This window comes from Pteropus medius, unplaced genomic scaffold (genome assembly GCF_902729225.1).
Source record: "Pteropus medius unplaced genomic scaffold, Ma_sr-lr_union100, whole genome shotgun sequence".
Taxonomy (NCBI): Eukaryota; Metazoa; Chordata; class Mammalia; order Chiroptera; family Pteropodidae; genus Pteropus; species Pteropus medius.
In genome coordinates this window covers 33,983,078-34,009,773 of record NW_024351730.1, presented here as the reverse complement: position 1 = coordinate 34,009,773, position 26,696 = coordinate 33,983,078, and the positions used below count along the sequence as shown (strand labels likewise).

At 34.3% G+C, this 26,696-nt stretch overlaps 1 protein-coding gene and 1 pseudogene across 10 annotated transcripts in view; both read left to right on the top strand.

The window, feature by feature from the left end:
- The window catches only part of FAM13A (family with sequence similarity 13 member A), a 251,670-nt gene that overhangs the window by 163,766 nt on the left and 61,208 nt on the right, over window positions 1–26,696 (top strand). For all 10 annotated transcript variants that reach the window (XR_005649223.1, XM_039845693.1, XM_039845694.1 and 7 more), the window contains 3 exons: window positions 10,052–10,093; window positions 12,899–13,078; window positions 18,169–18,355. Coding sequence is in view for 9 of the 10 variants with exons in the window: in XM_039845693.1 (XP_039701627.1) it covers window positions 10,052–10,093; window positions 12,899–13,078; window positions 18,169–18,355 (409 nt within the window). In the remaining variant the exon portion in view is untranslated. The remainder of the gene's footprint in view (window positions 1–10,051; window positions 10,094–12,898; window positions 13,079–18,168; window positions 18,356–26,696) is intronic.
- On the top strand, window positions 8,529–8,647 carry LOC120588503 (uncharacterized; annotated as a pseudogene).

Below are 26,696 nucleotides of genomic sequence, written 5' to 3'. Positions count from 1 at the left end.
ATATAAATGAGAAAATTTTCCATTTTAATCATTTTAAATTAATTTTTAATTGCGATAAAATATACATAATATAAAATTTACCATCTTAAACATTTTTAAGTGCATTTCTCCTAGTAGTGCTCAAGAGTTCAATTTCTCCACATCCTTGTCAACACTTGTTATTTCTTCTTTTTTAATGATGGCATCTTTATGGTATGAAATATGTGGAGCTCTTTAAAAATGCTTGGGTCTCACTGGAAAAAATTCTGAGTCTCCAGAGGGGCTGGGTGTCTGTATTTTCAAAAAATATCATAGAATAATCTTTTTAACTTATAATGCTGAGAAAACTAGATATCTTTGTGCAAAAGCATGAAGTTGGACCTTCATCTGACACCATATACAAAAATGAACTCAAAATTCATCAAAGAAGAAAACATTGGGCAAAAGCTATACAACATTAGATTTGGCAGTGATTTCTTAGATATGACACCGAAAGCATGAGAAACAAAAGAAAAAATACACAAATTAAATTTCATGAAAAATTTCTAAATTTTGTATATTAAAAAAAAAAAAAACCATTATCAACAGAGTAAAAAAGCAACTTAGAGAATGGAGAGAAATATTTGCAAATTGTGTATCTGATAAGAGATTAATATCTAGACTATATAGAGAACTCCTAAAACCCAACAACAAAAAACAACTCAATTAAAAAATGGGCAAAGAACTTCAATAGACATTTCTCTGAAGAAGATATACAAATGGCCAATAAACACATGAAAAGATGCTCAACATCACTAATAATCAGGGAAATACAAATTAAAACTACAATCAGATATCACCTCACACTCATTAGAAAGGCTGCTATCAAAAAGAAAATCATTGTTGGCAAAGATGAAGAGAAGTCGAAACACTTGTGTATTACTAGTTGAAATATAAAATAGTGCAGCTAATAGGGAAAATAATATGGCAGTTCCTCAAAAAAATTAAACGTAGAATTACCATATGATCCAGCAATTCCACTTCTGGGTATATACTCAAAAAAATTGAAAGCAGGGTCCCAAAGAAATATTTGTACACTCGCGTTTGTAGCAGCATTATTCACAATAGTTAAAAGATGTAAACAACCCACATGTCCACCAACAGATAAATGAATAAACAAAATGCAATACATGCACACAATGGAATACTATTCGGCCTTAAAAAAGAAAAGAAACTTCTGATACACAACATGGATGAAGCTTGAGGACATTTATACTAAGTAAAATAAGCCAATCACGAAAAGACAAATACTGTATGATTCTACTTCTGTGTGGTACCTAATATAGTCAAATCCATAGAAACACAAAATAGAATGGTGGTTGCCAGAGGCTGGGGGAAAGGGAGAATTGGGAGTTATTATTTAGTGGGTATAGAGTTTCAGTTACACAAGATGAAAAGAGTTCTGAAGCTGGATGGTGGTGATGGTTGTGCAGCAATGTGACTGTACTTAATGCCATACTTAAAAATGGTTAAGATGGTAAATTTTATATCTATTTTACCACAATGAAAAAAGTGTCATGGGAGATTTTGATGCACACTTCTAGCTGAAAGTCACTGAACCAGACCAACAGGCTAATTATTTTATACTGCAGCATGGTTATAGATTTCAATACTATTTATTATACAATTCTTTAGGGATTCAATATTGAGTTCTTGACATCTGAGAATCATGTCATATTTTTTGCATAGTAAGAGATAAGTATAGATTCTGGGTTTACTTCTATCAATGCTAATGAAAATATTAAGCATATGTTTAGGCTATACTGAGAAACAAAAATAAATTATATAAATATTTATATTTTTATGCTTTTCTTCAGTCTCCCTCAGTATGAAAAATGTACGTTTAGAAAATGACACCTTTGTATTCATTCTGTTGAGATCTCTTGCTGCTTCATTCTTTAATCTCTCTGCCTCCCTATAGACTTCTATTTGTAAAAACTTCACACTTCAATAAAATATAAACCTCTAGTTTAAACAGGTAGCAGACTAGCTTTGCCTGATATAACTACTCCCAGCTTCCCATTTAAATTCTAATAATGATATAAAAGACAAAAACTAGAGATAGCTTTATAACAATAAGGACGAAAACCATATGTCACATCATGATGGGATGAACAGAGAAACATATTTTGCCTTGCAGACTTCACGTTCCACCATCTAAACAATACAGTAAGCAGAAAGAGAGGAGGGAAAAAAAAGAACTGACTTGGATTCTTTCCAGTGCATAGTGCACTGACCACTAAAGTAAGTGGCATTCCTCCAACTGAGCAGAAACTTATTTTCTGAACCATCCAGACCTAAGTTGCATATTATTTTTCTCTGCCCCCATCAGCTTCTTTATTTCACTATTTAGAGAATAGAACGTTCCATATACCAAACAGGAGAGAGTATGCTCAGTCACTAACAAAAGCATTGAGAAGGAGATAAAGGCAGGAAGATTATTAGATTTAATGCATGCTTTCAAGTGTACACTGCACAAAGACAAACTACAAATTTGTTTCCGACTCCAGCTTAGTCATGAAATTGGACCAAACAACAAGTCCACCAAAGTATGCATTGTGGATTGTTCTAGGGCAGACTTATATACTGGCTCTTAAATTCTAATTCCAAAAAGAAGCATCTGTCCACAGCCAAAGGACAATGAAATTAAGAACAATCTACCTGTCCAGGTTGTTGGTAATGGCTCAGCCTGGATTTATTGTCCCCCCTTAAGAACCGTTAAACACAAAGATCTATTTAAGACCTATGAAGAAAAATTAGAAACTAAGGAAAAGGATACCCTGAGGACTCAGTGTAAAAACAGATTTTAGAGAATTGTCTTTTCATATGATTCAGAGGGACACTTGAGAAGTAATATTGCTAATCTTCTCCAAAAATGCTGAAGGACATAACCAACCCCTTTGAAACATTAGTAGGAACCTGTAAAAGGAGAATAGATCTAGAATTAAAAGGCTAGAGACAGAGAAGAATAGCTTAAATAAGGAGAGAAAAGGGAGTCTAGAAATGTTTTAACAGTGATTTTTTAAAAACTATGCGGGAAGCATTAAAGAGAAATTATGAAAAAATAAATCAGGTACATGTTGAGTGAGAAACTTGAAAACCTCTCCCAAAATCAAGAGGAAAAATATAAAGCAAAGAAAAATAATGCTAAGTATGAAGGTCAGAGATTGGAAAGCCAACTAGAAAATTATTACAAGGAAGAATGGATAAAAATAGAAGTAGACATCAAAGTTAATGTATGCCCAACTAATTGACAAGCAAATTTAAATTTTATTTTTAATTAAGAAGTAGAGACCTGATTATAATCATTGGTGGAGGGATAGAGAGAGTAACGAAATTCTAAATTTCTTGTCTTGCATGGAAGGTAGGAGAATAGAAACAGGAGTCAAGAGTATGGGGATTTTTTGTTTTGTTTTTTTTAGGGGGGGTGTTTTTAGTTTTAATAGTTAGAGATATATGGGTATGAGAGGCAACTACCAGTAGAATTGTGCATAGGACTCCTATATTCCAAATTTTTCAGAAGTTAAGAGAAAAGACAGAAATGAAATGAAAAAAGCTACCACATTAGAATATGTAAAGCAGAAACACAAAACCAGAACAAATATTTCAGTTTTGACAATAAATGTAAATGTATTAAATTCTTCGATAAAAAGCTAAAATGACTTTTTAAAAAGTGACTACTTGAACTGTATTTTGCTCAAAAGAGCCATACCTAAAACAAAATGGCACAGGAAGGTTAATAATGAAAAAATATAGAATTTATATCTGATAAATATAAACAAAAAGAAAGAGATGACAATATCAATACCAGAACAACTAGAGTTCAAGGCCAGATTTGTTAAACAGGACCAACCTAGACTTTATTAGGTAAAATCCATACTAAAGACATAAGGATTATAAATAAATATGTATAAAATAGCATAGCATCAAATCATATAGATTTAAACTCTTAACAGGGATAACCAAACACATTTGAAGTTTAGTACTTATACATACAACTGTATGTCTATAACAAACAAAATTACAAAATTAATAGAACTGAGAATTTGATATCATTAATAAGATTTAAAATAAATGAGCATTATATATACTAAACTTTACATCTTATAAATAGAGCTCAAGCATTCCTACAGATATTTTAACAGTAATATTTTCTGACAACAGTGTAAATAACAAAAAAAAATCCAATTAATGAAAACTTCTAAATGTAGAAAAAATTTCAGAGGAAATAAAAATAAGTGTAGAATATTTAGGAAAAAGAAAAAAGTACGTATCAAAATTCGTAGATTTTTCAGAAGTAACTTCACCTTCTTTAGAAGATTGAAAATAAATGAGCCACACATTCTGAATGAGAAGTTATAAAAGAAGAAAAACAACCTCTTGGGAACCAAAAAGGATTTTAATAATAATGAAAGAAAATAGAATAAGAGCAGAACTGATGTTTAAATCCATCATAATTTATGGTTATTTGGGAGTAAAAATGCAAATTATAAACTAGAGGACCCTCTTGTAAACTTAAGAAAAAATGGAAAAATACTAATAATCAGAATTGAAGTTTGCTATAAGGGATATAGTAGTTTTTAAAAGATGAGAGATACTTTATGCAACTTTATACTAGTAAACATGAAAATCTGGACAACATAAGTTTTCTGGAATACATAAATTTCGAAAAGAAGAAAATTTTATTTAAGTACAAAAAAGTACTTTTAGTAATCTATTCTCATTCTAAAATAAAACAAAACCTGACATATAGCCAAAGATTTATTTGAAAAGCAACACTATTTGAGAATAAAGATAATATCTTTATTAAGGACAAACTCTGAAGCCAGATGGTATGAAATAAAATCAGAACTGTGTAGACTTGAGTGAGATACTAAACCTCTCTAAATCTTCATTTCCTCATCTGTAAATGGGTATAGTTTATATAGTGAACTATTCATTTAATAATTTTGCTTTATAAAAACCTTAGTCTAAAAACTAAATAAACTTTGAATTTCTTTTCATGGAAAAACATGCTAAATATGTAAAATTGAAACTGTTACACCTTGAAAGAAGCCAGACAAAAGCTGAGTATTTTGACATTTTGATGGGCTCTATTTAATTTGTTAGAATATATTTAATATAATTCCAAGATATAGGAATGGAGAGTAATTTTTTTCTTTAAATCAGTCCTAATATTTAAAGGAATAGGAGGTATGAACTTTGATAAAATAGGATAAAAATTTCTCATACTGAGTCATATATATGTAGCATTTTTCACTTTATGTTCTAGTATTATATGTGTAGCATATAATTTAAAACCAAAATGTGAGGCTTATTTATCCAAACTGTCTATAATACGACCACAAAAGGGTGATGCAATTTTTGTCAAAGTCTAAATACCAACAAATAATTCATTAAATTTCCGCATACTGTAATCATAGCTAAAAGCTAAGGCAAAGTGAATCAATGTTGAAGATTGAGGGTATTTTAATGTATGACACTGTTAAGAAGGAACTAAAATCATGAAAAAAAGTTTAATTTAGAAATCCATTAAATAATTACAAAGAAATAATGTTATAATCATTTTATAATGTTGATGCTGCGTATCAGCTTTTAGTATTTTAAGATGATACTAAAAATACTGTATTGTGTTAAGTAGACAAATTAAGAACTTCATGTCATTTTGATAATTAGTTACTAGTTACGTAATCTTTATACTTAAGTTTAAACAAACATCACACAATTATCTTTTAAACCCTTACTCATTAAAAAATATTGAGCAAATGCAAATATTATCTTTTAGAGGAAAAGAATAATTCCGTTAGCCCTATTAAAACAATAATATATTATTATATATAGGATTTTATACACTCCAGAAAAGAGAACATGCTGAAATAAGAAAACATACAGTAAAAGAGAACACATGCTTTTTCAAGATGCCTGGTTTTAGTAAATTTGAAACTTCTTTCTTTTTATATGTAAATTTCTTTATTTCAAATCAAGAGATCTAATTTTAAAGAATCACTTGTCAACAGGCATCTGTGCATCTTATCACATGCAAATTTTATAGACTAATACTGCTGAGCATAATCAACTTACAGAAATGTAGTTTGGGTTTTACTAATAGAGATAAAGACTATATTTCAATATGTCATAGAGTATATTTCAAAGTAGGTTTAGAATCTATTTTAAATGATCATACCAATAGAAAATTCAGTTGCATCAGCACTTACAGTAGACTTCCGTAAGGAAATTGACCATAAGGCTAGAGTCTGCACATGAGCTTATTTCTTTCAGTTTTGAATACTTGCTTTATCAACATTAGGAAATGAACTCTTCTGTATTCAAGCATTTTTACTGCACAGGTAAGAAATATTCTTAACAAATCAGTCAAGGGCTCTGAAAATAATTCATTATTCTCAGCTGTTTGCAGAGGATAAAAAAACAAGAAGATAAAGGAAGTCTCACTTTAACTAATTTACTTATCACCTTTTTGTCAATGTCTTAGAATTATCCGTGTGAGCCAAGTATAGCTATGGAAGCAGCCCTTATTTCAGACGTTAAATATTCTTAGAAATCTTGTATTGGTGAATTGTAAATGACATCCCTCAGGAACTATAGAGGTGGACGGATACCTGGTCAAAGCCATTTTAGTATCTAATAAAACATGACCAACAATGTGTCATAAAACTAAATATGCAATTATAACCTTTTGTAATGATTTAAACTATAGAGCAATCATCTTTTAGAGCTAGAAGAAAACCACAAAGATTGCTAGCCAAGGCTTTCATTTTCTGTATGAAGAAAGCACCCAGTGAAGCCAAGCTAACCAGCCGTCTATGGTTTCAGCTAATTAACTGCAGAGCCAAGACAAGAACTTCTCTTTTCTGATTCCCAGTGGAGAGCATTCTCTTTTCAGAATACTTTCTTTAGAGAAATTCTGTTAGAAAAACATGAAAGTATGGACACATTAAGTATACAAAAACATCCAAAGGACTATTAAACATAAAAATATAAATTTATCATGAATTTGACCTAAGATCAATATGTTAGCAAAAATGAACACAATTTAATTAATTCATTTTATTGTTGACTTACTCATTTATTTTGCATTCTAAGAAAGACTCTTTAAGACTGATTTAGGTAATAGTTCAGGTCATTTTTCTTTAAAGCTGTCTTTTTTTCATTCAGGTTAGCATAAGTTTTCCAAATCATACCTTCATTACTTAGATTAGAATGTTTAAAAATAGCTCTTGTGATATCTAAGGAATTGAAATCTTGAAGCATTTTTAGTTGCAAGGATTTAGAGTCTTGCTATTCAGCGTCTTCCACAAATCAACAGCATCAGAATCACTGGGAAATTTGCTAGAAATGCAGAATCTCAGCTTCCCCTTCCCTGGACCTGGACCCCACGAGTCAGAATCAGTATGTGAACAAGATCCCAGGTGATTCCGATGCACATTAGATAGAGTTTGAGAACCACTTACTTAGTCACTAATCTCAGAACCTGGTCCTGTGTGTTGTCATTTCCTTGTCTCTTTCTTCCTCGCTTTTCTTTTTTCGTCCCCACCCCCCAAAAAGGAACATAAAAATATCTGTATGTGCTTTAATAAGCAAAAAGAATTTCAAAAGCGTGTAGAAAGGAGGAGAGGAAATATATCTTTTCGCTATGATATGGTATGGGGGACTAAGTGGCTAATTATATGTATATGTCTTTGGAATGTTTTTAGCATCTAGCAGATCAACATTCTTTTTCCTCTTCTAATTCCCTCCAGTCATTATTCATATTGGCCCCTGCTCCCAAAACCAAGGTTGTATAACTACATTGAGAACTGGAGTACAGGAGTTAATTATACAGTGTTGAATTTACAGAAGGTGAGCCACAAAGCATCCAAAACAGAGACTGCCTGTTCCAGTTAAGGACAGAGAGTGGCAAAGGATTTATTGCTGGTTATATAACCTGGAAACCACAGTGAATAACAGGCATTGTGAGGCAGAGGAGAAATGATTGTGATTAAAAGCAAAGTAAAATACCTAAGTGTAGGCCTCCATATACAAAGATGACTCTGGTGAGATTTTCTTCTAGTGAGTAAGTGATTGAAAGACTAGTGTAGTGATTAAGAGCTTAGACTCTGAGCTAAAACTTTCTTGGTTCAAATCCCAATTCATTTACTTCTTGGCTCTATGACTGGGCAAGTTACTTAACCTCTCTAAACTCTTCATTTGAAACTAGGGAAAAGAATAGAACCTACCTCATGGGGTTATTGGAAACAGTAAATGAGAAAATCTCTGTAAAGAATAGTTAGCAGTGTCTGAAACATAATAAGTACTCAGTAAGTGTTAGGGTGTGTTTGTTAATTAAGATTCTTCTCATCAGTTTTTCTTGCACACAATAGCGTTAATTTAGGTAGTTTTTCTGGGATTTGGCTGTGGCTGTGTCCACGACAAAAAGCTGCAGCTTTAACTACAGGAAATTCTCTGGAGCTAAAGAGCGAGTGTCTGCTGGTCACCTCTAGAATAATGACTGCTGCTACGACCATGCCACCCTGAACAAGCCCGATCCTGTCTGATCTCGGAAGCTAAGCAGGGTCAGGCCTGGGTAGTACTTGGATGGGAGACCACTTAGGAAGACCACGTGCTGTAGGCGTAAAAAATAAAAAACAAGCGATTATAAGCTGACAAGGTCCTTGCAATCTTTGAGGTCAACCAAGGGTTGCCTCGCCTAAAAAAAAAAAAAATGGTTAGAATAATGACTGCTATGCCAGCTATGATGGCGGTGCTCCTGGTAGGGAGTGTGATGGAAAAAATGAGAAATATCATACATTCCCTTAAGGCACTTAGATTCTGTATTGTAAAAGATAAGATATACACATATATGGAAGAAAAATTCAACAGATGATTCCAGAGCAACATGTTCGCATGTTGAAAATTATACCATATAAATTAGGACATTTGGAGTGATTGAAAGGCAGCCATCAATATTGTTCATTAACAGCTTTTATTTTCTTTAGGTGTCTTCTACAAAGAAGGTAGAAAGAAAGAACAGATTAAGCGAAACTATAGTTTGACCTGCACTAAAGACTTTTTTATCTCTTTTTTTAAACATAGAAACTTTTGAATCTTGATTTAAAAGCTAACTAAGCACTAGAGGGCAGAATGAGAGAAAATGGTGATGTTGATATGATTAAAATAGCTGCCAACTCACCCCTCACTGTGGTTATATGAACATAGAATATAGGCAAGAGAGTGAAATTCTAAAGAGTGCCAATCAGATAGAGTTCTATAATTTCACCATTCCACTTATACTGACTACTTTTTAATACTTTCCAAGGAATCCAGGCTTTGGAGAAAATGGGAAAATAGAGAAAGTTTAGAAATGTTCAACAGAAGGGCTGTAAATCAGATGTTAAGATGAAACATTATAAAACTTGAGGTATTTTCCATCTCGAGGAATTTAGGAAGGAAATGTGGCTTCGAAAAGATGGTTTAGAAATAGTCGTGTAAAAAAGAATGTTGATTCCTTGTCCTCTATCCCCTGCCTTCCCTGCTGCTCTCCCTGCAAATTCAGAGCCCTTTTAGATGCTTCTGTCTGCAGGTCTGGAGGAGGTGGGCGAGGAGGAGACAGATTTGGGCTAGGGAGTTGGGGGCGGGGGGAGGGGACGGGGAGTGGGGAGGATGGGAGAATTGGTAGCAGGAAGGCAGTCACCAGTAATTGCATTAACATCTGAGGGAAATGAAAAAAACCTGAACTAAGGCCTTGGCAATAGGGTGAGAGGTAGAGAAAGTTTTTAAAGGTCACTTGTGAATTTTTCTGCCATGGACATCTTTAAAATGGAGGAAAAAATAAAATACTGTTCAGGAATAAACACCCAGGGCCATCTCTAATTCTACAAACAAGTGAAAATCAGATCTGTCAGGGGATGGTTAAATATCCTGCAGGGGTCACTCAGCTCCTGGCTAATAAATACTTTCAACCCGAGATTCTCTTCAAATGTTTGGTTCACGGTCTGTGATTCACCATCTAATCTTTCTTTGTTTCTTTTTTCCACAGTGCTCATGTATCCCAAGTCAGCAATGTTTCAACAACTGGAGAGTAAGTTACTTGAATTGAGTTTTCCCTTCTCCTTTCCCATTTATTAAACAGAAGAAAAGCAGTTCTAATGTTGGATAGTACTGGAAGGTTAATACAATAAGCAACCAAAAGATTTTGAAAGTTACACAGAGAAGAGCACTAAATAAGAAGTGTTCCTGTTTGAGCTTCCGTGTGGATGTGTGACTAGAGATAGCTCTGCTGTTTAAACACATGAGATTTTTATTTATTTCTGTCTAAATAATGTCAGAGTCAATATTTGCAAAGCAAGCTGTATACTTTGGGAGGTATCTTGCATTGGAGGATGCCATTAAAGGTTATTAACTGTGTCTTTACTTCTTCCTTTATTAATTTTAGTCAGCCTACATTTATTGCATGCCTGCAATATGCCAAGCATATTAATGCAGGTGTGTAATGTCAAATTAGCTTTGGGCTCAGCTTTCAGGGACATTACAGTTTAAAAGAGACACAGAAAAGAAAGCAAATTAGTGATGGCAACAAGTCCTTTTTTTCACGGGTCAGTAACGATGCTTTTTTAATTACGTCCATCACATGTCTTTTTCCTCATAAGGCTACCAATTGCACTTTGACTGAAATCTAAACTCCAGCTATCTGCTCTTTTCTACCTCTCCGACCACATTGCTCATTATGCTTCAACCACCTGATCATGTGTTTCTGGAACAGGCCAAGCGTGTGTCTGCCTCAGAGCCCTTGCACTGGCTGTTCCTCAGCCTGGCGTTTCACTTCCTATCATTCACCTTTTTGTTCAAATGTCATCTCATTTGAGAAGTCATCCCTGACTACCTGCAGTCACTCTCTAGCCCTGTACTCTCTTTTGTAGAAAACGTATCACTGTCTGCACTTTCATGATTTGTTTATTATCTTTTCTCATAGTAGTGTATATATTCTGTCATATTCATGGCTATATTACTAACACTTAGACAAGTGCCTGGCATATATTAGTCACTAAATAAACATTTGCAAATAGTTCCTTGCCAAAGCTTTTCCATCACACCCAACTCACTTCCTTCCTTGCCGAGATATTGTCAGCCATTTTGGAGCATCTTCCATCAGCAGGGGTCAGATGGAGGAGGGGAAGATGTGATAGGATAAGGAGGAAGAGAGGAGAGTTAAAAGAAGCACTAATTGGCATGAATCTGGATCTTATAGGATGAATTGGGATTTTTTTTTTCTGTTAAGTAATCTTGAATCATTAGGACGTAGAGTTCTAAATATAAAAGTTCTAATGCCCAGCTTAGAGCATATTTGCTCATTATCTTGAAATAGTTTTATTGAAATTACTATGAGTCTATTATAAACTATACTTGGAAAATCTAAACTTCTTAAATTTTTCAAAATTTAGTTTAAGTGAATATTTTTCAATCTGAACATTTAAAAAATATTTATGTAGTTCTTTTTTTAATTTTAACAGCTTTATTAAAGTGTAATTGATATACAAAAACCACACATATTTGTTCCTTTTTTATTAAAATTATTGGGGTGACATTGGTTAATAAAATCAAATAGGTTTCAAGTGTACAGTTCAACAATATATCATATATATTGCATTGTGTGTCCACCACCTAAAGTTAAATTTCCTTCCATCACCATATATTTGACCGTCTTTATCCCTATCTACTTTCCCCCTGCCCCCACTCCCCTCTGGTAACCACTAATCCATTGTCTGTGTCCATGAGTCTCTCTTTGTTATGTTTGTTGCTTTCAGTTTTATATTCTCTGTATGAGTGAAATCATATGGCTCTCAACTTTTTCTGATTTATTTCGCTTAGCATGATTATCTCAAGATCGATCCATATTGTCACAAATGGCAGTATTTCATCTTATGGCCGAGCAATACTACATTGTATATATGAGCACATATTATGTATAATTTGATGAGTTTGGATGTGATTCTTTTTTCAAACATGTTTTGAGGAGTATATGTTTAGATTTTTTTTTTTATGCCAGCTTATGCAGAATTAAATAGTGTGATGATGAAAGAGGGTTTAGATACATTGAAAGATTACGTAGCTTTAAAAATAATACCTTATCTTATCATGTGCTCTTTTCAGTCTGTGTGCTTTCCTCTTTTCTTAAGGTTGGACAAAATCTATTCTTTAAACTTCAGTAATATATATTGAGATGTTTGTATGAATACAACTTCAAATATATACTTCACAATTTAATTGATTAGAGGTTCAGAAGGATTTTGCCATTCCCTTATGAGTAGTAATTGTTCTGGTGAATTGATGTTTTAGTAGTAATGCTATTTTTAAATAGCATTACTCCCTATATAATTTTATTTTAAAGGGATTCTAAATAGAAAATAGGCATCATAAAATTATTCGTGCCAGTTTGCTTTGTAAATCATATTGTTTTCCTCTGCAGAACTGGTATGAAATCTGGAAGGAACTCACCTTTGTAAGAATAGTTCTTTATTATTCTATGAAGAAAAGAAATCTTTCCTCATTCCGCCTTATATTAAATGAATGACCTTTATTTCCTGAATGCCTCCTATAATTGTTACAGGACTTGCTGTGAGCATTTCAGTAATCTTGGACTCAAAAGATAAGAGGCATGTTATCAAATTGGTGGAATTTGTTCAGTTTAGTTGTTTTTAATGCACAATGCAAATATTTTTGAGATTAGTACTTCATACACTGTCTTTACTCATGAAGTTGTAGATCATCCATTGAAAATACCAATATTTCCAAATGTATGGGCACATATTTTTAAAGGCAATCACTGATAAACTTGATTGCTTGATTTACTCTTTTTTATTTGGTTGGTTTTTTGTTTTTTTACCAGACTCTTAGAAAGAACTATCCGGTCAGCTGTAGAACAGCATCTTTTTGATGTTAATAGCTCTGGAGGACAAAGTTTGGAGGACCTGGAATCTGGAACATCGTCAGCATCTTCCACAACACCCGCCAGACAGCGACGACGCCAATCCAAGGAGCAGGATGAAGTTCGACATGGCAGAGACGTGTGAGTTGGTGTTGGTACTTCTTGTTTGTGTTTTCTGTTACTTTTAAAAATATACACCTGTGTCAAAGTCATTCCTGTTTCAATATTTAGGTTAAAATTTTAAAGTTTTCATTTTGACCATTCTGAACTTAGCTAACATTTGGAAATTTGTGGGTGATTAATTAAATATTTCAATGTCATCTAAATGTTTGATATGTTGTAGGAGGCCACCTCTAACTGAATACAGCTTCCTCATGAATATCTTATTTCAAAGGATTCTGAACAACTGGAGGAGTAAATTGCTATATGCTTGTCCAGAGGTAGTCTTTTCCTTGTTAGTGTTCAGTTGACTGTTAGACTAGCTTATGAATGAGCAGATTTTTCTATTATATATACCTGGTTAAATACTAGAATATCACTATAATACTGTTGACAGTTGATTATTTTTAGTGTAAGAAAGGTTGAGTGTAGATCTAATCAAAAGTGGAAATGCTTGAGTTCTTTATTATTGTAATGACTCAATCCAGTGCATTCCCACAGCATGAATTTCAAGAATAGTATTACAAGGAATTTTATTCTCCATTAAAAGATTTGATAAAGTACAGATGAACAATTACCGTTCATAGTATTGAATAATCATGATTTAAATTGTTATGGAAAATAAGTATGTAATAGACTATATTCATATATTTTTCCTGAAGGTTTTAATATTTTTATCTACTGTAGAACTTAGCCTCTATAAAATTATTGTTTTGAACTCATTGTTAAATGTCAAAGACTAAGCCAGACCCTAGTTCCCATTATTCTTTTTCACCAGGACTCATAATCTACATCAAAATCTTTATTAAAAAAAAAAAAAGTTTTTTTGCTTAAAGACACAAAAGTAAATGGTATAAATAAATCCCATACTGCACATCATTGATATATTTAAGAGTTTGTAATAAATGTAGTTTTAGAAGTAAAACAGTGTCAACAGTGTAACCCACTGACTTTTTAAGTGACATAAGCAGCACTTTTTTCCAGTTTAATTGTGAAATAATTGACATATATCAGTGTATAAATTTAAGGCATAAAACTTGATGGTTTGAGATGCATGTATTGTGATATAATTACTTCAATAGGTTCAGCTAACCAGCACTTTTTAAAAAAACATTTATCTTGGAGCTGGTGGATAGGGATGGGTGCTATAATATTCTCTTTAGAAAATAGAAATATGATACAGAAGATATTTACATTTAAAATCAGCTACTGACTAAGCTTTATAGGAAGTGTTTAAGAGTATGTTAATTTGTGTACTGCTTAAATTGTGTTATACAGCAAGTACAAATGATTCATTTAACATTCTTCTTATCCTCTGTCTCATTTTTTGCCAAATAGTATGTAGCAACACTTTGCATTTTTAAAATATCCTTGGTGTGTCAGTACATCATGCTTTCCAATCTCTTTGTTTAGACAGAGGGATAGCAAGCGGAGGTTGGAAGTGGTCGTGAGCCTGGTAGGACAGAGATGGACAGTGGTAGTGGCGATGGTGGGTGCGTGCTGTCAGGCAGGGGAGGAACACTGTGAGATAAGGTCAAAAATGAACAGGAGCCGGACAAGGGGTAACCTCTACTGCACATTTTAAATATAGTTTCCAGAGTTGCTTTTAGTACAAGTTATCTTGATTATATTTTACTGTCAATATCAGGGGAACAAAAGGAGATAGAGAATAGTAAAGACTAATTATCTAAACACCTATCAAACTTTAGCCTTTTCCTTAATTTTTCTTCTCTGGCATGCCCTTCACCACTCATTCTGGTCACTCATGGTCAAGTCATAGCTATGCATTGAGTGAGAGAATCTTGGGATGTAAATTGTATATAGCCAAGTAACTTAACAAATAGTGTCACCTTAGTCTTTCTTCTTAGTATGTGCTCTGGGCATTCAAAAGTCCCCTTCGTGTTCTCCTAGTCATGAGGACCTCTTCTAAGCTGACACTGGGTCACTATCAAGTCTTGATAGTTCTTCTTCAGCTCCCAGCTCTCTAGGTCTTTTGAAAAGTGAGACCCTTATCTCTCAGGGCCCCAGAGCTACTCACTTTTTTTCCCTATGAAGGTTCTCTCCAATATGTCCCTAGGAGATACACTAACATGACATCAATTGTGAGAAGGTTAAGAATCATTTTTATAGCCTATAGTATGTTTTTCTCAGTATATGCTTATATGTAATTGATTAATTTATCTAAGATAGTCATCAGACTTTCCTTGAAAAATAAGCGAGACTTTCTATATTCTATTCAAAACTAATAGCCCTATGAAATGGTTATAAAAATGTTTTGAAAAATAGAAATTTATTGAAATTCATAATTCATCTATTTTGCCTCTAACAACTTAGAGCTGCAACTATATATAAAAAAAGTCCTTCAAGCCAATGATGACCATATTTGAAAATGAGATTAAAGAATCAATACATTCTATACCAAAATCTTCATAGCAGATTTTTGAAATAAGCAATATGGAAGTTCAACTAAGATGATAAATATTTCATTTTAGTGCACATGATTTCTTGTCTAAATTCATAAGGGAACATCAGGCTTATATTATTATTTACTACAATAAAAGTAGAAATTTAAGCAATATGTTTATTATGTGAAAGTGTTCAATTTAATTCATTTATTAAAAAATTTACCATCTGTGGGTACATGGAAATAGTCTTGAATCTTGGTGATGGGTATATGAAGTTTATTGTAATAGTCTTTTTTTTCTGTGTGTTTGAAAATTTCATAATATTTTAAAAAAGCATAGCTTCATTTAAGTGAAAATTGTTTCAATTTTCCAAAACACAACTAACTGGAAAAAAATTTTTATAGAAATATATTAAATTCCTAGTAATAAGAAAAGCATGCAAAGTAATAAGAAAAGCATGCTATGTTAGGGAAAGAATAAATGGTTCAGTATTGCTAGAACATTAAGTGTGTATGTAGGGGTAAGGAGGGAGTTCTAGAAAAAAACTAGAAATAAGATCTAGATGTTGAGAGTGAGAGGTCACAGAGCTCTAATTTCAGGTCAAAGGTCAAAGATAAATGACATCAAGTATGATTGAAACCTGTTGGAATGTTGCCAAAGGAATTGTATACCAGTGCTTTTCACAGGTACTGTGGCTGAGAGGCATTGACTCACGACAGCGAGACTTTCCATTGAGGACAGGATTTCCACATGAGCACAACGCACAATCAGATTTTCATATATTTATTTGGATAGGATTTATTCCAGCCATTCATTCACTATTCAAAAAGATTATAAAATAAACTTTGTCTTTTAATTTCTAAAAATAATTTTTAGCTTTTGCGTTAGTCTGCTCAGGCTCCCACAACAGAGTACCACAGACTGAGGGACTTAAACAACAGAAATTTATTTTCTCACCGTTCTAAGAGACTAGAAGTCTAAGATCAAGGTGCTGACAGAAATGGTTTTTGCTGAGACCTCTCTCTTTGGCTCGCAGGCAGTGCCTCCCTACTGTGTCCTCACTGTAGCCTTTCTTCTGTGTGCATGCTCTTTGGGTGTCTCTTCCTCTTCTTATAAGGACACCTGCTCTATTGCATTAAGCCCCCACCTTAGTGACCTCATGTAACCTTAATTAACTTCCTTAAAGCCCTTATCTCCAAATACAGTCACATTGGGGATTAGGACTTCAACATATGAATTTGAGGGGAAACAGTTTAGTTCATAATAGCTTTCAAACATAAAAACCCTTCCATTAAAAACTATAATTGGATATTTACCCCCAGGAGTTTGAGAAAATATAAAGAGTAACGAGAAGACAGAATTTGGTGAAACAAACAATTTTGAATTTCAGACCAAACTTACCCAGCTATCCACATAAGGCACTGCTCTCAGTGCATGGGGGGGAGACAGTTAAGAGTTTTTGCATGAATATATGTGTTGGCATGTTAGTCGCTATCAGCTTTTCTTCATGTCTTCAGGTATTTTCTTATAAATGTTATACATATCTTTTATATAATTTTACTAAATTTATATATTTTTACGTTAAAAGTTATATAAAATAAGAATAAATTTAAAATGGTGTATTAAAAATCACCAAAGATGAAACTTATTGGATTTTGTTAACCAATGTCACCATTAAAAAATAAATAAATGAATTGGAAAAACAAGAGAACTACAAAAAATAAAGAAATATATAAATAAAAATCACCAAAGACAGTATAACTGTCATCTATTTTTACTCTTTAGAGCTTATTTATTCCAAGGTATAGCTTTAGGTGTTTAGTAGGTGCCTTTAGGCTCATACCATGGAGAAGAGTAAATTTCATTCGTCTCTTACCAAGCCATGGTGCTGCACTGATGGTTTAATTTGTTCTGTGATGTAGTGAAAGATAACATTTTGCTAAGTAATTTAATTTTATGGAAAACTCTTAAAAGGGAATGTTTAAAATACTTAAACTGTTTCAAGAAAATAATGGATTCTATAATTATGACATTCCTATCTACTTTTAAAACTAAGTCATGAAGGACCTCCAGTTATATGCTTACTTCCTGGAACTCCTTGTACTAGGAAGTAAAAAATTCATATTTCAGTTAAAATGCTTTATATTCCATAGTTTTTATTATTTCTACCAAGATTATCTAACACAGATTTAGACATTAATTCGGTTCTACTATACTAAAATGTCTTTATCATTTGGGAAAATCAATATGTCCCATTCTAGAGATATATCAGCATATTTTCTTTTCAGATTTTCTCTATATATCTATAAGATATATTTGTGTGTGTATGTGTGTATAATCTTTGACTAATGGGCAATTATTTTTGTTAGTTTGCACTGGCCTCTCTGTTTGACTACAAATTACTTTTGGTACAAATGCAAAAGCTGTTCATTGGTAGGAACACAACTCTTGCCAGTTTGCCTCTAGGAATAATTTCTCTTTTAATGACATTGAATTAGCACCAAGAGGTCTTACGAGTGGCACTCTGCACATTTTGATCAAAAATGCAAACCAAAATTTCTAGGCACTCTTCTGACATCCTATGTGATGTAGTGGCAGTGTCATTAGAATGTCCTTTTACCTTTTAAAATAAAATTAAGCCAATTTTTTTTTTTTTTTCAATTCAAGGGGACTTTTCAACAAAGAAAATATTCCTTCTGGGTTTACCAACCTTGATGATTGTATTTTGAATGCTCAGGAAGAGGAAAAATTACATGAAAATACTTCCGGTTATATTGGAGAAAGAGGCAAGCCTAAACGTCAGAAATCCAGTTCCAAACTTTCTGAGCTTAATGAAAATCAAGATGGTCTTGTGGTAAGTGAATAATTTTATAAAATTTTTACTTGTAGACATATAGAAAATATCACATCTTTTTTCCTTGCTTTGTAAAAAATAAAAAATTTTAATCTTAAGTTTCACAGAATTATAAAATATGAGTTCTGAAAGAGATCTTAGAGCTACTAAGTATACACACTTGTATTTTTTTAATAAATATAAAAATCAAGGCTGAGAGGGATTACATTCTGCCAAAGGAACCAGAGACAGCACACACCTTAATTTCCTTACTATATAAGTCGGTCTGATTTTTGTCTCATTCTTTTGATTATTTTTTAATTTTATTTTTGGAACAAAATTGCCAGTAATTCGCATTTTTCCTTGTTTTCCCCCATTCCATTTGTTCTTATGAACATGTAGAAAACAATTTTTGATGAATGAACTTAAAACGAGGTCAAAGAAAAATACAAAGGGAAACAGGATCAACTATCTTTGTGTTTAGAAATCTGTGTTCAGAATTTATTTTCAAATCTATATTCTATCAAGTATTTTCTTCCAAATTAATCAGAAACACAGAAAAATTAATCTCCTACACAGTTACCTCAGACATTTCAACGGGAGAGCTTAATTTCATTTTGGATTTTTTTATGTAAAGGATTTGCCCCGAACTTAGTTGCCAGTTTCCGCATTCCAGGGTTGTGCATGTCACATGTTAACATAAGTGAGCTAAGTGGACCATGTCTTTGTTGCAATGAATAATTTAAAACCTTGCCAACACAATTTAGACAGAGGAAAAACATTCCTCCGCTGTAATGTGAGGGTGTTCTCTCAGATCTTTCCTAACTCTCATAATCCATTAATTTTTAAATCGAATCTTCACAGATAACCACAAAGCAAAAAGCCAGGAATATAACAATGATTAGTATTCAGACTGCATCCCAAGAGTTAAGTTGTTCATCTCAACATCCCACTTATTTTTAATCCCCCTAATTTTACTTTCCCCAACTCTCCTTCAGAATCTTTTCTACTCCATTTCAAGTTCTTTGCACCCTGACTAAACATTTGTTTTTAAAGTTTGAAAAACTATTTCAGCTCCTAGGGATACAGCAGGGAGAAAAACAGGCAAAAGCTGTTGCTCTTGTGGAGCTTGCATTCTATTAGAGAAAACAGGCAATAATCAAGTAAAACAAATAAAACATAGGACATATTAGTGATAATCACTAGAAAGAAAAAAAAGCAGAAATGGGAACAGGCATCGTGAGGGACCAGGGGCTACAATTTTAAATAGAGTAGCCAGAGAAGACCTCCCCAAAATTTGACATTTGAGCATAAATACCTAGAGGAAGTAAGGAAACAATCCAACTATAATAGCAGATGCAAAGGCCTTGAGGCAATAACTTATCTGGAATGCTCAAGAAAACACAAAGACGTGATTATGTCAAGAAGAGAGTGAGCAAAGTGAAAGAGGTAGTGGGGAAGAGGGGGCCCCTCATGGATCATGATACGCCTTTCCTCCGGGTGAGGTCAGAATCCATTTGAATGGTCTAGGTAGAATGGTGATCTGACACTGAAATTTGGTTTGACTACTATGTTGAGAATGAACGGTAAAGCAGGCAAGGGGAGAAGCAGGGAAACCAGTTAGGAAGCTACTGCAGTGATGATGGTTTGAAGTTAAGCAATACTAGCTAGAGACAGCCTTGCAGGCTGTACAGTGCACCACTCCAGGGGGCACTATTCACATCGACTAAAACGTGAATGGTTCCTTCTGGAGTGGTGTGTTGCAGTAATCATGAGGTAGTAGGTGGGTTCTGAATATATTCGAAGGTAGAATTGACAGAATTTCCTGATATTACCTGTGATATGAAAATAAGAGACGTCAAAGACAAGGTTTTTGGCCTGAGCAAATAGAAGATTTATGTTGCCAATTAACTGAGTAGGAGAAGACAAGTTTTGGGGACAATATCATAGGTTTGGTTTTGGACATATTAAGATAGAACTGCCCATCAGATATCTAAAAGGAGATATCAGGGAGGCAACTGGATTTCTGGGCCTAGAGCTTAGGGAGGATATCTTGGCTGGAGATAAAATGTGGAAGTCATCAGCATATAGAGGGTGTTTAAAGCTAGTATACTTAATGAGATAACCAAGGGTAGCAAGTATGAGCAGAAAAGAGATGTGGCCTCAGGGACTGTAAGCCTTAAGGCAGGGGTCCCCAGCCTCTGGGACGCAGACCAGTACCTGTTGTAACCTGTTAGGAACCAGGCTGCACAGCAGGAGGTAAGCAGCAGGCCAATGAGCCAAGCTTCATCTGTATTTGCAGCCACTCCCCAGGGCTAGCATCACTACCTCAGCTCCACCTCAGATCATCAGGCATTAGGTTCTCATAGGAGCACCGGTCCCTGGTGCCAAAACAGTTGGGGACCACTGCCTTAAGGCACATCTACATTTAGAGATGAAAACATACCAGCGACTTGGGGTGGTGAACGCACAATGCAATATGCAAATGATGAGTTATAGAATTGTACACTTGAAACTTATGTAATTTTATTAACCGATGTCACAATAAATTTAATTTTAAAAAAGATACCAGTAGAAAAGACTTAAGGAGAAACCAGCAAAGCAGAAGGGAATGAAGTGAATTCACTGTCCTGGAAGCCAAGTGAACCAAGTATCTTGAGTTGAAGAGTGGATGATTGATTAAGTAGAAGACTGAGTTTGACCATTAGAATTAGCAAACTGGAGATCACATAATAAGGGCAGTTTTGGTGGGGAAATGAGACGAAAAGCCATTTTCTAGAGAAAATGAGAGGAGAGTAGCTGAAGAGAGTGAGTAATAATTTCACAGTGATGTCACCAGCCCACAACACAGCCAAAGAAAAGAATCTGCTGTAGACCTAAAAAAGCATCTTGCAAATTTGTAATCTCTAAAGTGGGAAATTTCCCCTTTGTCCTTTCACCTCTTGAGGTTGTCGTGACCAGCAGAGACCAAGGGACTACAGATAATTCAGAGCCCAGAAGTTAGTGATAGTAAGTGGCATTAGAGTACGCTGCCTTATCTCTAATTATTACCACCATTCCAGCCTTTCCTTCTCTCCTTAAATGCCTAGCTCATGCCTGTGCACATTAGTCTCCCTTGTTCCCTTGTTTACTTGGAAGAGCTAAGACAGCCAGCTTGCGTTTGAGCAACTTACCTCAGTCCTGCTTCAAAATTTCTCTAGGTCTCCACTCGTTACATTTTCTTACTTGCTTAAATGATAAAGTAGCTTTTCTAAATTCTAATGTTAACCTCTAAGGTTAAGAAGTATCTTTGGAAATTTTAGTTTCTACATCCATCTCCCCACCCCACCCCCATGTATGTGGTCAGACATACACATACACATGCTTTTCATTGCTTTCTCTCCATTGACTCATTTTTGTTGGCCTAGAAAGTCTCTATCTCTAAAGATTTATTAGGGCACAGTTTAACAGTTTGAATTAAAAGCCATAACTCAGTCATGCAATTTATCCGATAATTCTATCTCTGCCACTTAGTTCTACTTTATTTATATGAAAAAGACCATAAATATTAATTTGCTCACTACAAGTGTGTCTATAATCATGGAAAACTAGAAGCAATTGAAATGTTCAGAAGAGACTAGAGAAGTAACATTTGTATGACTATTTAATAAAATATTAAGTTTAATTCAACAATTAAAATTATGGTTCTGAAGACTATGTAATAAACTAGAAAATACTTAACAAGATGTATAATCCATTAGGTAGCTATTGTTATTATTATTATTTATTATAATCATGAGGCACAAAAGATAAATAACTTGTTCAAGATCACACATCAATGGTGAGGGATTCCGTTATACTCTCCCTCAATATTAAAAGTAGGTCGTGAAGCAATATCTAAGTGCATGAATTTATATATATATATGTATGTATATATATTTATATATGTTTACAAACATATATAAAAATATTTATTCCTAGGGAAAAAAGACTGAAAAAAATTTATCTAAAAAATGATTGTATGATTATATCATGGTGGTGGTGGTAATACAAGAGGCAATTGTTACTCCGTCCTCTGTTTTCCAAATATTCTCTGTGTGATCACACTAATTCTATAATAAGCATTACATTTAATATATAAAAAAACAAAAACGTGGTTTAGTAGCTCTTTTATTCATAAACAACTTCCATTTGATGTCACGTACACCCTCTGAAATTGCACTCAAGGTTCAGAAAAGGAGCATACGTCTTGCAGTCAGAGCTGAATTTCAGTTCCAAGTTTATCACTTAATAGCTATGGCAAGCAGGCATGGTATTTAGCCTCAGTTACTTCATCTGTAAAATCTGGGATATTAATACCTCATTGTGGGTTTTTGTGAGATTTAAATGCAGTAAGATGTGTTAAAAAAGAGAAAAAACTGAAAATAGTACATATTTAAATTCCTTTCTGTTCCCTCTGCTCTGATGTCCAATCTCCTTCATTTTATCAGATATTTTGAACAGTCTGTACTTGTTAGTTCTAGTTTTTTCATTCTTGCTCATCAACCCTTGAGGTCCAGATTTTAACCCCTCTTCTCTGAATAAACTGCTTTCTCCATGTCATTGGTTGGACCTGTGTTTGGAACTGGCCTTTTAAGACCCTTGTGCTATGATGTCTGCTTGATCCTTAGCCTCTCTAAGTCCTTGTGGTGCTTGAAACTTTGTCCCTTTTTCTCAGAACTCTTTCTCCCTTGGCCTCTATGATGGTGACCTCTCCTTGTCCTCGTACCACAATGACTATTTTCTACCTTGCTGTACCTTTCACTGGCTAATTTTCCACAGAGCATGTTTGGATATAAATGTTACGTACATTTCTGTCTCGTATCTCTTTTTCATCTCATATCTCTTCTCTCATATCTCTTTTATCTGAGAGTGTCTCCTCTTCCATGATACCAAATGTTACCTCTCTATAAAAGACTTCCAAATCAACATTTAATTGATGCTCTCTGCAGGTCACCTTAGAAAGTACTTCAAAGTCAACATGTTGAAACCAAACTTATCTTTTTCTCTTTGATCTCTTTTTCACTCAAGTTACCCGTCTGATTTCATCAGATCATCATGTCAAAACTACTTGACAGTGATTCTCTGAGTGTTGTCAATAATGTGAATCACATATTTAAAATCATTCATTCCTTCAATCATACAACAGTAAACTACATGACAAGCACTATTTCAGGCACTAGGGACACAATGGTGATCAAAAGGACACACTCCGCCTTCCTGGAGTAGACACTCTCAAAGGATAGGACAGATAAGAAATAAGTAAATATATAGTCAGATGGCAGTACATGTTGTGGAGAGCAATGAAGCTAGGCAAATAAAATAGGAAGCGGTGGGAGATTAAGGATTGATGTTGTAGAGATTGGAGTCCTCGTGTCAGGCCTCACTGAGAAAGATGCTTGTGCAGGGACCTGGAGGGGGTGAGGGGTGAGCCATCAAGATATCTGGGGAGAGACTATCCAGGCAGAGGGGCAGCAGGTTTAGCCTTTTTAGGATAAGCAGGAGGCTGCTGTGGGTGGAACAGAGTCTAGGGAGGAGCATTGTAGGAGATGAGGTCAGAGCCGTAGCAAGGGTCCTGGTCACTTAAGGCTTTCTAGCCATTGTTAGGTCTTTGGCATTTATGTTGAGTGAGATAGGAGGATTAAGAGGGAGAAAGTCATTTTCTGAAGTCCTTTTTGAAAGGATCATTCTGGCAACTGTGTTAAGAATACCCCAGGAGTGGTGAAGGATGAACAAAACTAAAACAAAATAATGACATAATCTAAGCAAGAGAATATTGATTTAGGCCAGGATGATAGCAGTGAAGATGGTAAGAAGTAGTCAGATACTGTGGACATATTTCAAAATAGAACCAAGAGGGTTGTCTAATGAATTGGATATGGGATGTGAAGAAAGAGGAGGTACTGGATGACTTTTGGAGTAGGTAGAAGGATGGAGTGCTGTTTACTAAAATGGATAAAACTGTTGGAGGGGTAAATGAAGGAGGAATATAAGAAGTTCCATTTGGCTACATACAGTTTGAGATGTTTATTAGTAAAGAGGTCAAGTAGGCAGTTAGGTATATGAACCTGGAGTTCAGGGAGAAATTATATAAATTTCAAAGTTTTTGGCACACAGTTGGTATTTAAAGCCTTTAGACAGGCTGAGCCAACATCTAGGGAATGAGCAAAATGAAGAGGTCAAAAGACTGTGTCCTGGGACATACGAACATTTAGAGGGTGGGCAGAAGAGAGGGTATTAATGAAAAAGATTAAGGAGCAGCTAGCAATTTCCAGTATAATATGAGAGTGATAGCCTTCTTAGATTTGAGTCCAGAGAAAAATAAAAAAAAAAAAAAGAAAGAAATTGGAATAGTGAGTGAGTGATAATTTTACTAACTAACCCACATCTACCTTGATGGGAGCTATTTGGATGAGAAAAGGAAGGAAAAGCCTAGTTAGGTAGGTTCAAGAGAGTATAGGAGGAAATGATTTGGATACTACAATTATGGAAAATCTTTGAACAGGTTTTGATCTATGGGAGTAAAGAAAAATGAGGTAGTGGCCAGAGACAATGCAAGATTAAGGGAAGTTATTTAAAAGGTGGTGATAATACAGAGTATTGGTATAAATTAAGCCATAGAGGGGGATATGATGTAAGAGAAAGGGATCCATTGAAGGATCATTGTTCTTGAGTAATTGGCAGGGGATGGGACCCTGTCACCCAGTGGAGGAGTTTGGTTGTAAATTACCTTGATTCAAAGACCATTTCATTAGAAACTTAAAACAGTTTTGTCTCGTTGCCTCCTTTGTATAACACCAAAGGTCTGTCCTTATGTTCTAACAACCTACCTTTCATCTAAGAAAAGTTAATAAATACTATTTTAGGTTTCGAATCTCACTATGTTTATACATACGTCTAGGATTCATTTCCTTTGCATACTATTGAGTAAGGAATGAATGTGCTGACCTTGAATTTTATATTTTGTCAAATAATGTTTAACATTAGTATTCAGATAGAAATGAATGTAATATAAACAGTGTAACAAACTACAGTTGGAGCAGAAACAAAAGTCATGACAGCAAAAACAGATGTCTGTCTGGTTTACCATTCATCATTGTACCCCCATGCCCATTATAGTTCAGCACTCTATAAAAATATGTTGGAGTGGGTGGGGGAAGAGTGAATGAATGCTTGCCATATTGTTCAGGATAACTTGTGTAACAAAAAGACCCCAAACACAATGTCCTGAGACCAGTAAAAGTTCTTTCTCCCATGACACTGTAAAGCAGGCATGTGGGGCTAGGGAGAGGAGCAGAGAGGACTTGCTCCACACAATTTTTCAGGGATCCAGGTCAGTTGCCTCTTTGTCATCTTCAGCAAGTAGCTTCCAGGGTACTCGGGGGTTTTCATCTCCATTCCAGCTCACTAAAAGAGAATAAACTGTTGAGGAATGTACCTGGTGTGGCAGTTTATTGACCAAGCCACACATAACACTTCTCACATCCTGTTGGAGAGAAGTTAGTCACATGTCTATATCTCATTGCAAGAGGAGCCAGGAAATGCATTATTGCTGGGCATGTGGGTGCTTCATTGCTGTGGAAGGAAAATAGAATGAATTTGGGTGGACAGCTAGCAAGCTCTTCCATAGACATCCTCTTACAGTACCAGTAGTTCTTTTGACTATGGATCAATTTATACAGTTTTAAGCAGTAAAACATAAAATTTACAAAAGGGTACAAAAAATTCAAATCTGCCATTAGTCGTTTGTTAATGAGAATATATCAAATAGTCTCCTCTTCTTAGAGCTCAAGGTTAGAATAATGAGCCTGTTTTGACTATCAGCATTTCATGTAGCCTTCAGACTTAGCTATTTGTATATTGAGAGGAGGCTTTTATTATTTTTTTTTTTTTTGGTGTCCTCTATAAAGGCTTTGTCAGCATTTTATACTTTTAGAAGACGAATTTGTTTTCACTCCAAGTATTTTCAAGTGCTTCAGTAGTCAAACAGGTTTTGAGCCTAGCTTTCAATGCCAAAACAGAGAGGGGGCCCAGGGGAAGAATTTAAAATAAATTCCACAGTCTAAAGCTAATTTTTCAAGGCTTTTTTTTTTTTTTTAGATTTGAAGTTATTATAATTGAGGAAGGTGGTTCTTAAAATTTGGTTCCTTCTGATACCCCAAAATTGTCCAAATAAATTATATCACAAATCTGTGTGTTTTGAAAGTCACTGGTAGGATTTATATGATTCAGAATTTTATGAGTTATAAACAGGCTTTATCTGTTTTTTAATGTTATTCAAGAAGCAATTTCATTACATTATATTTAAAGTCATAATCTGTTCTTTGCTATTTCTTAAAATTAC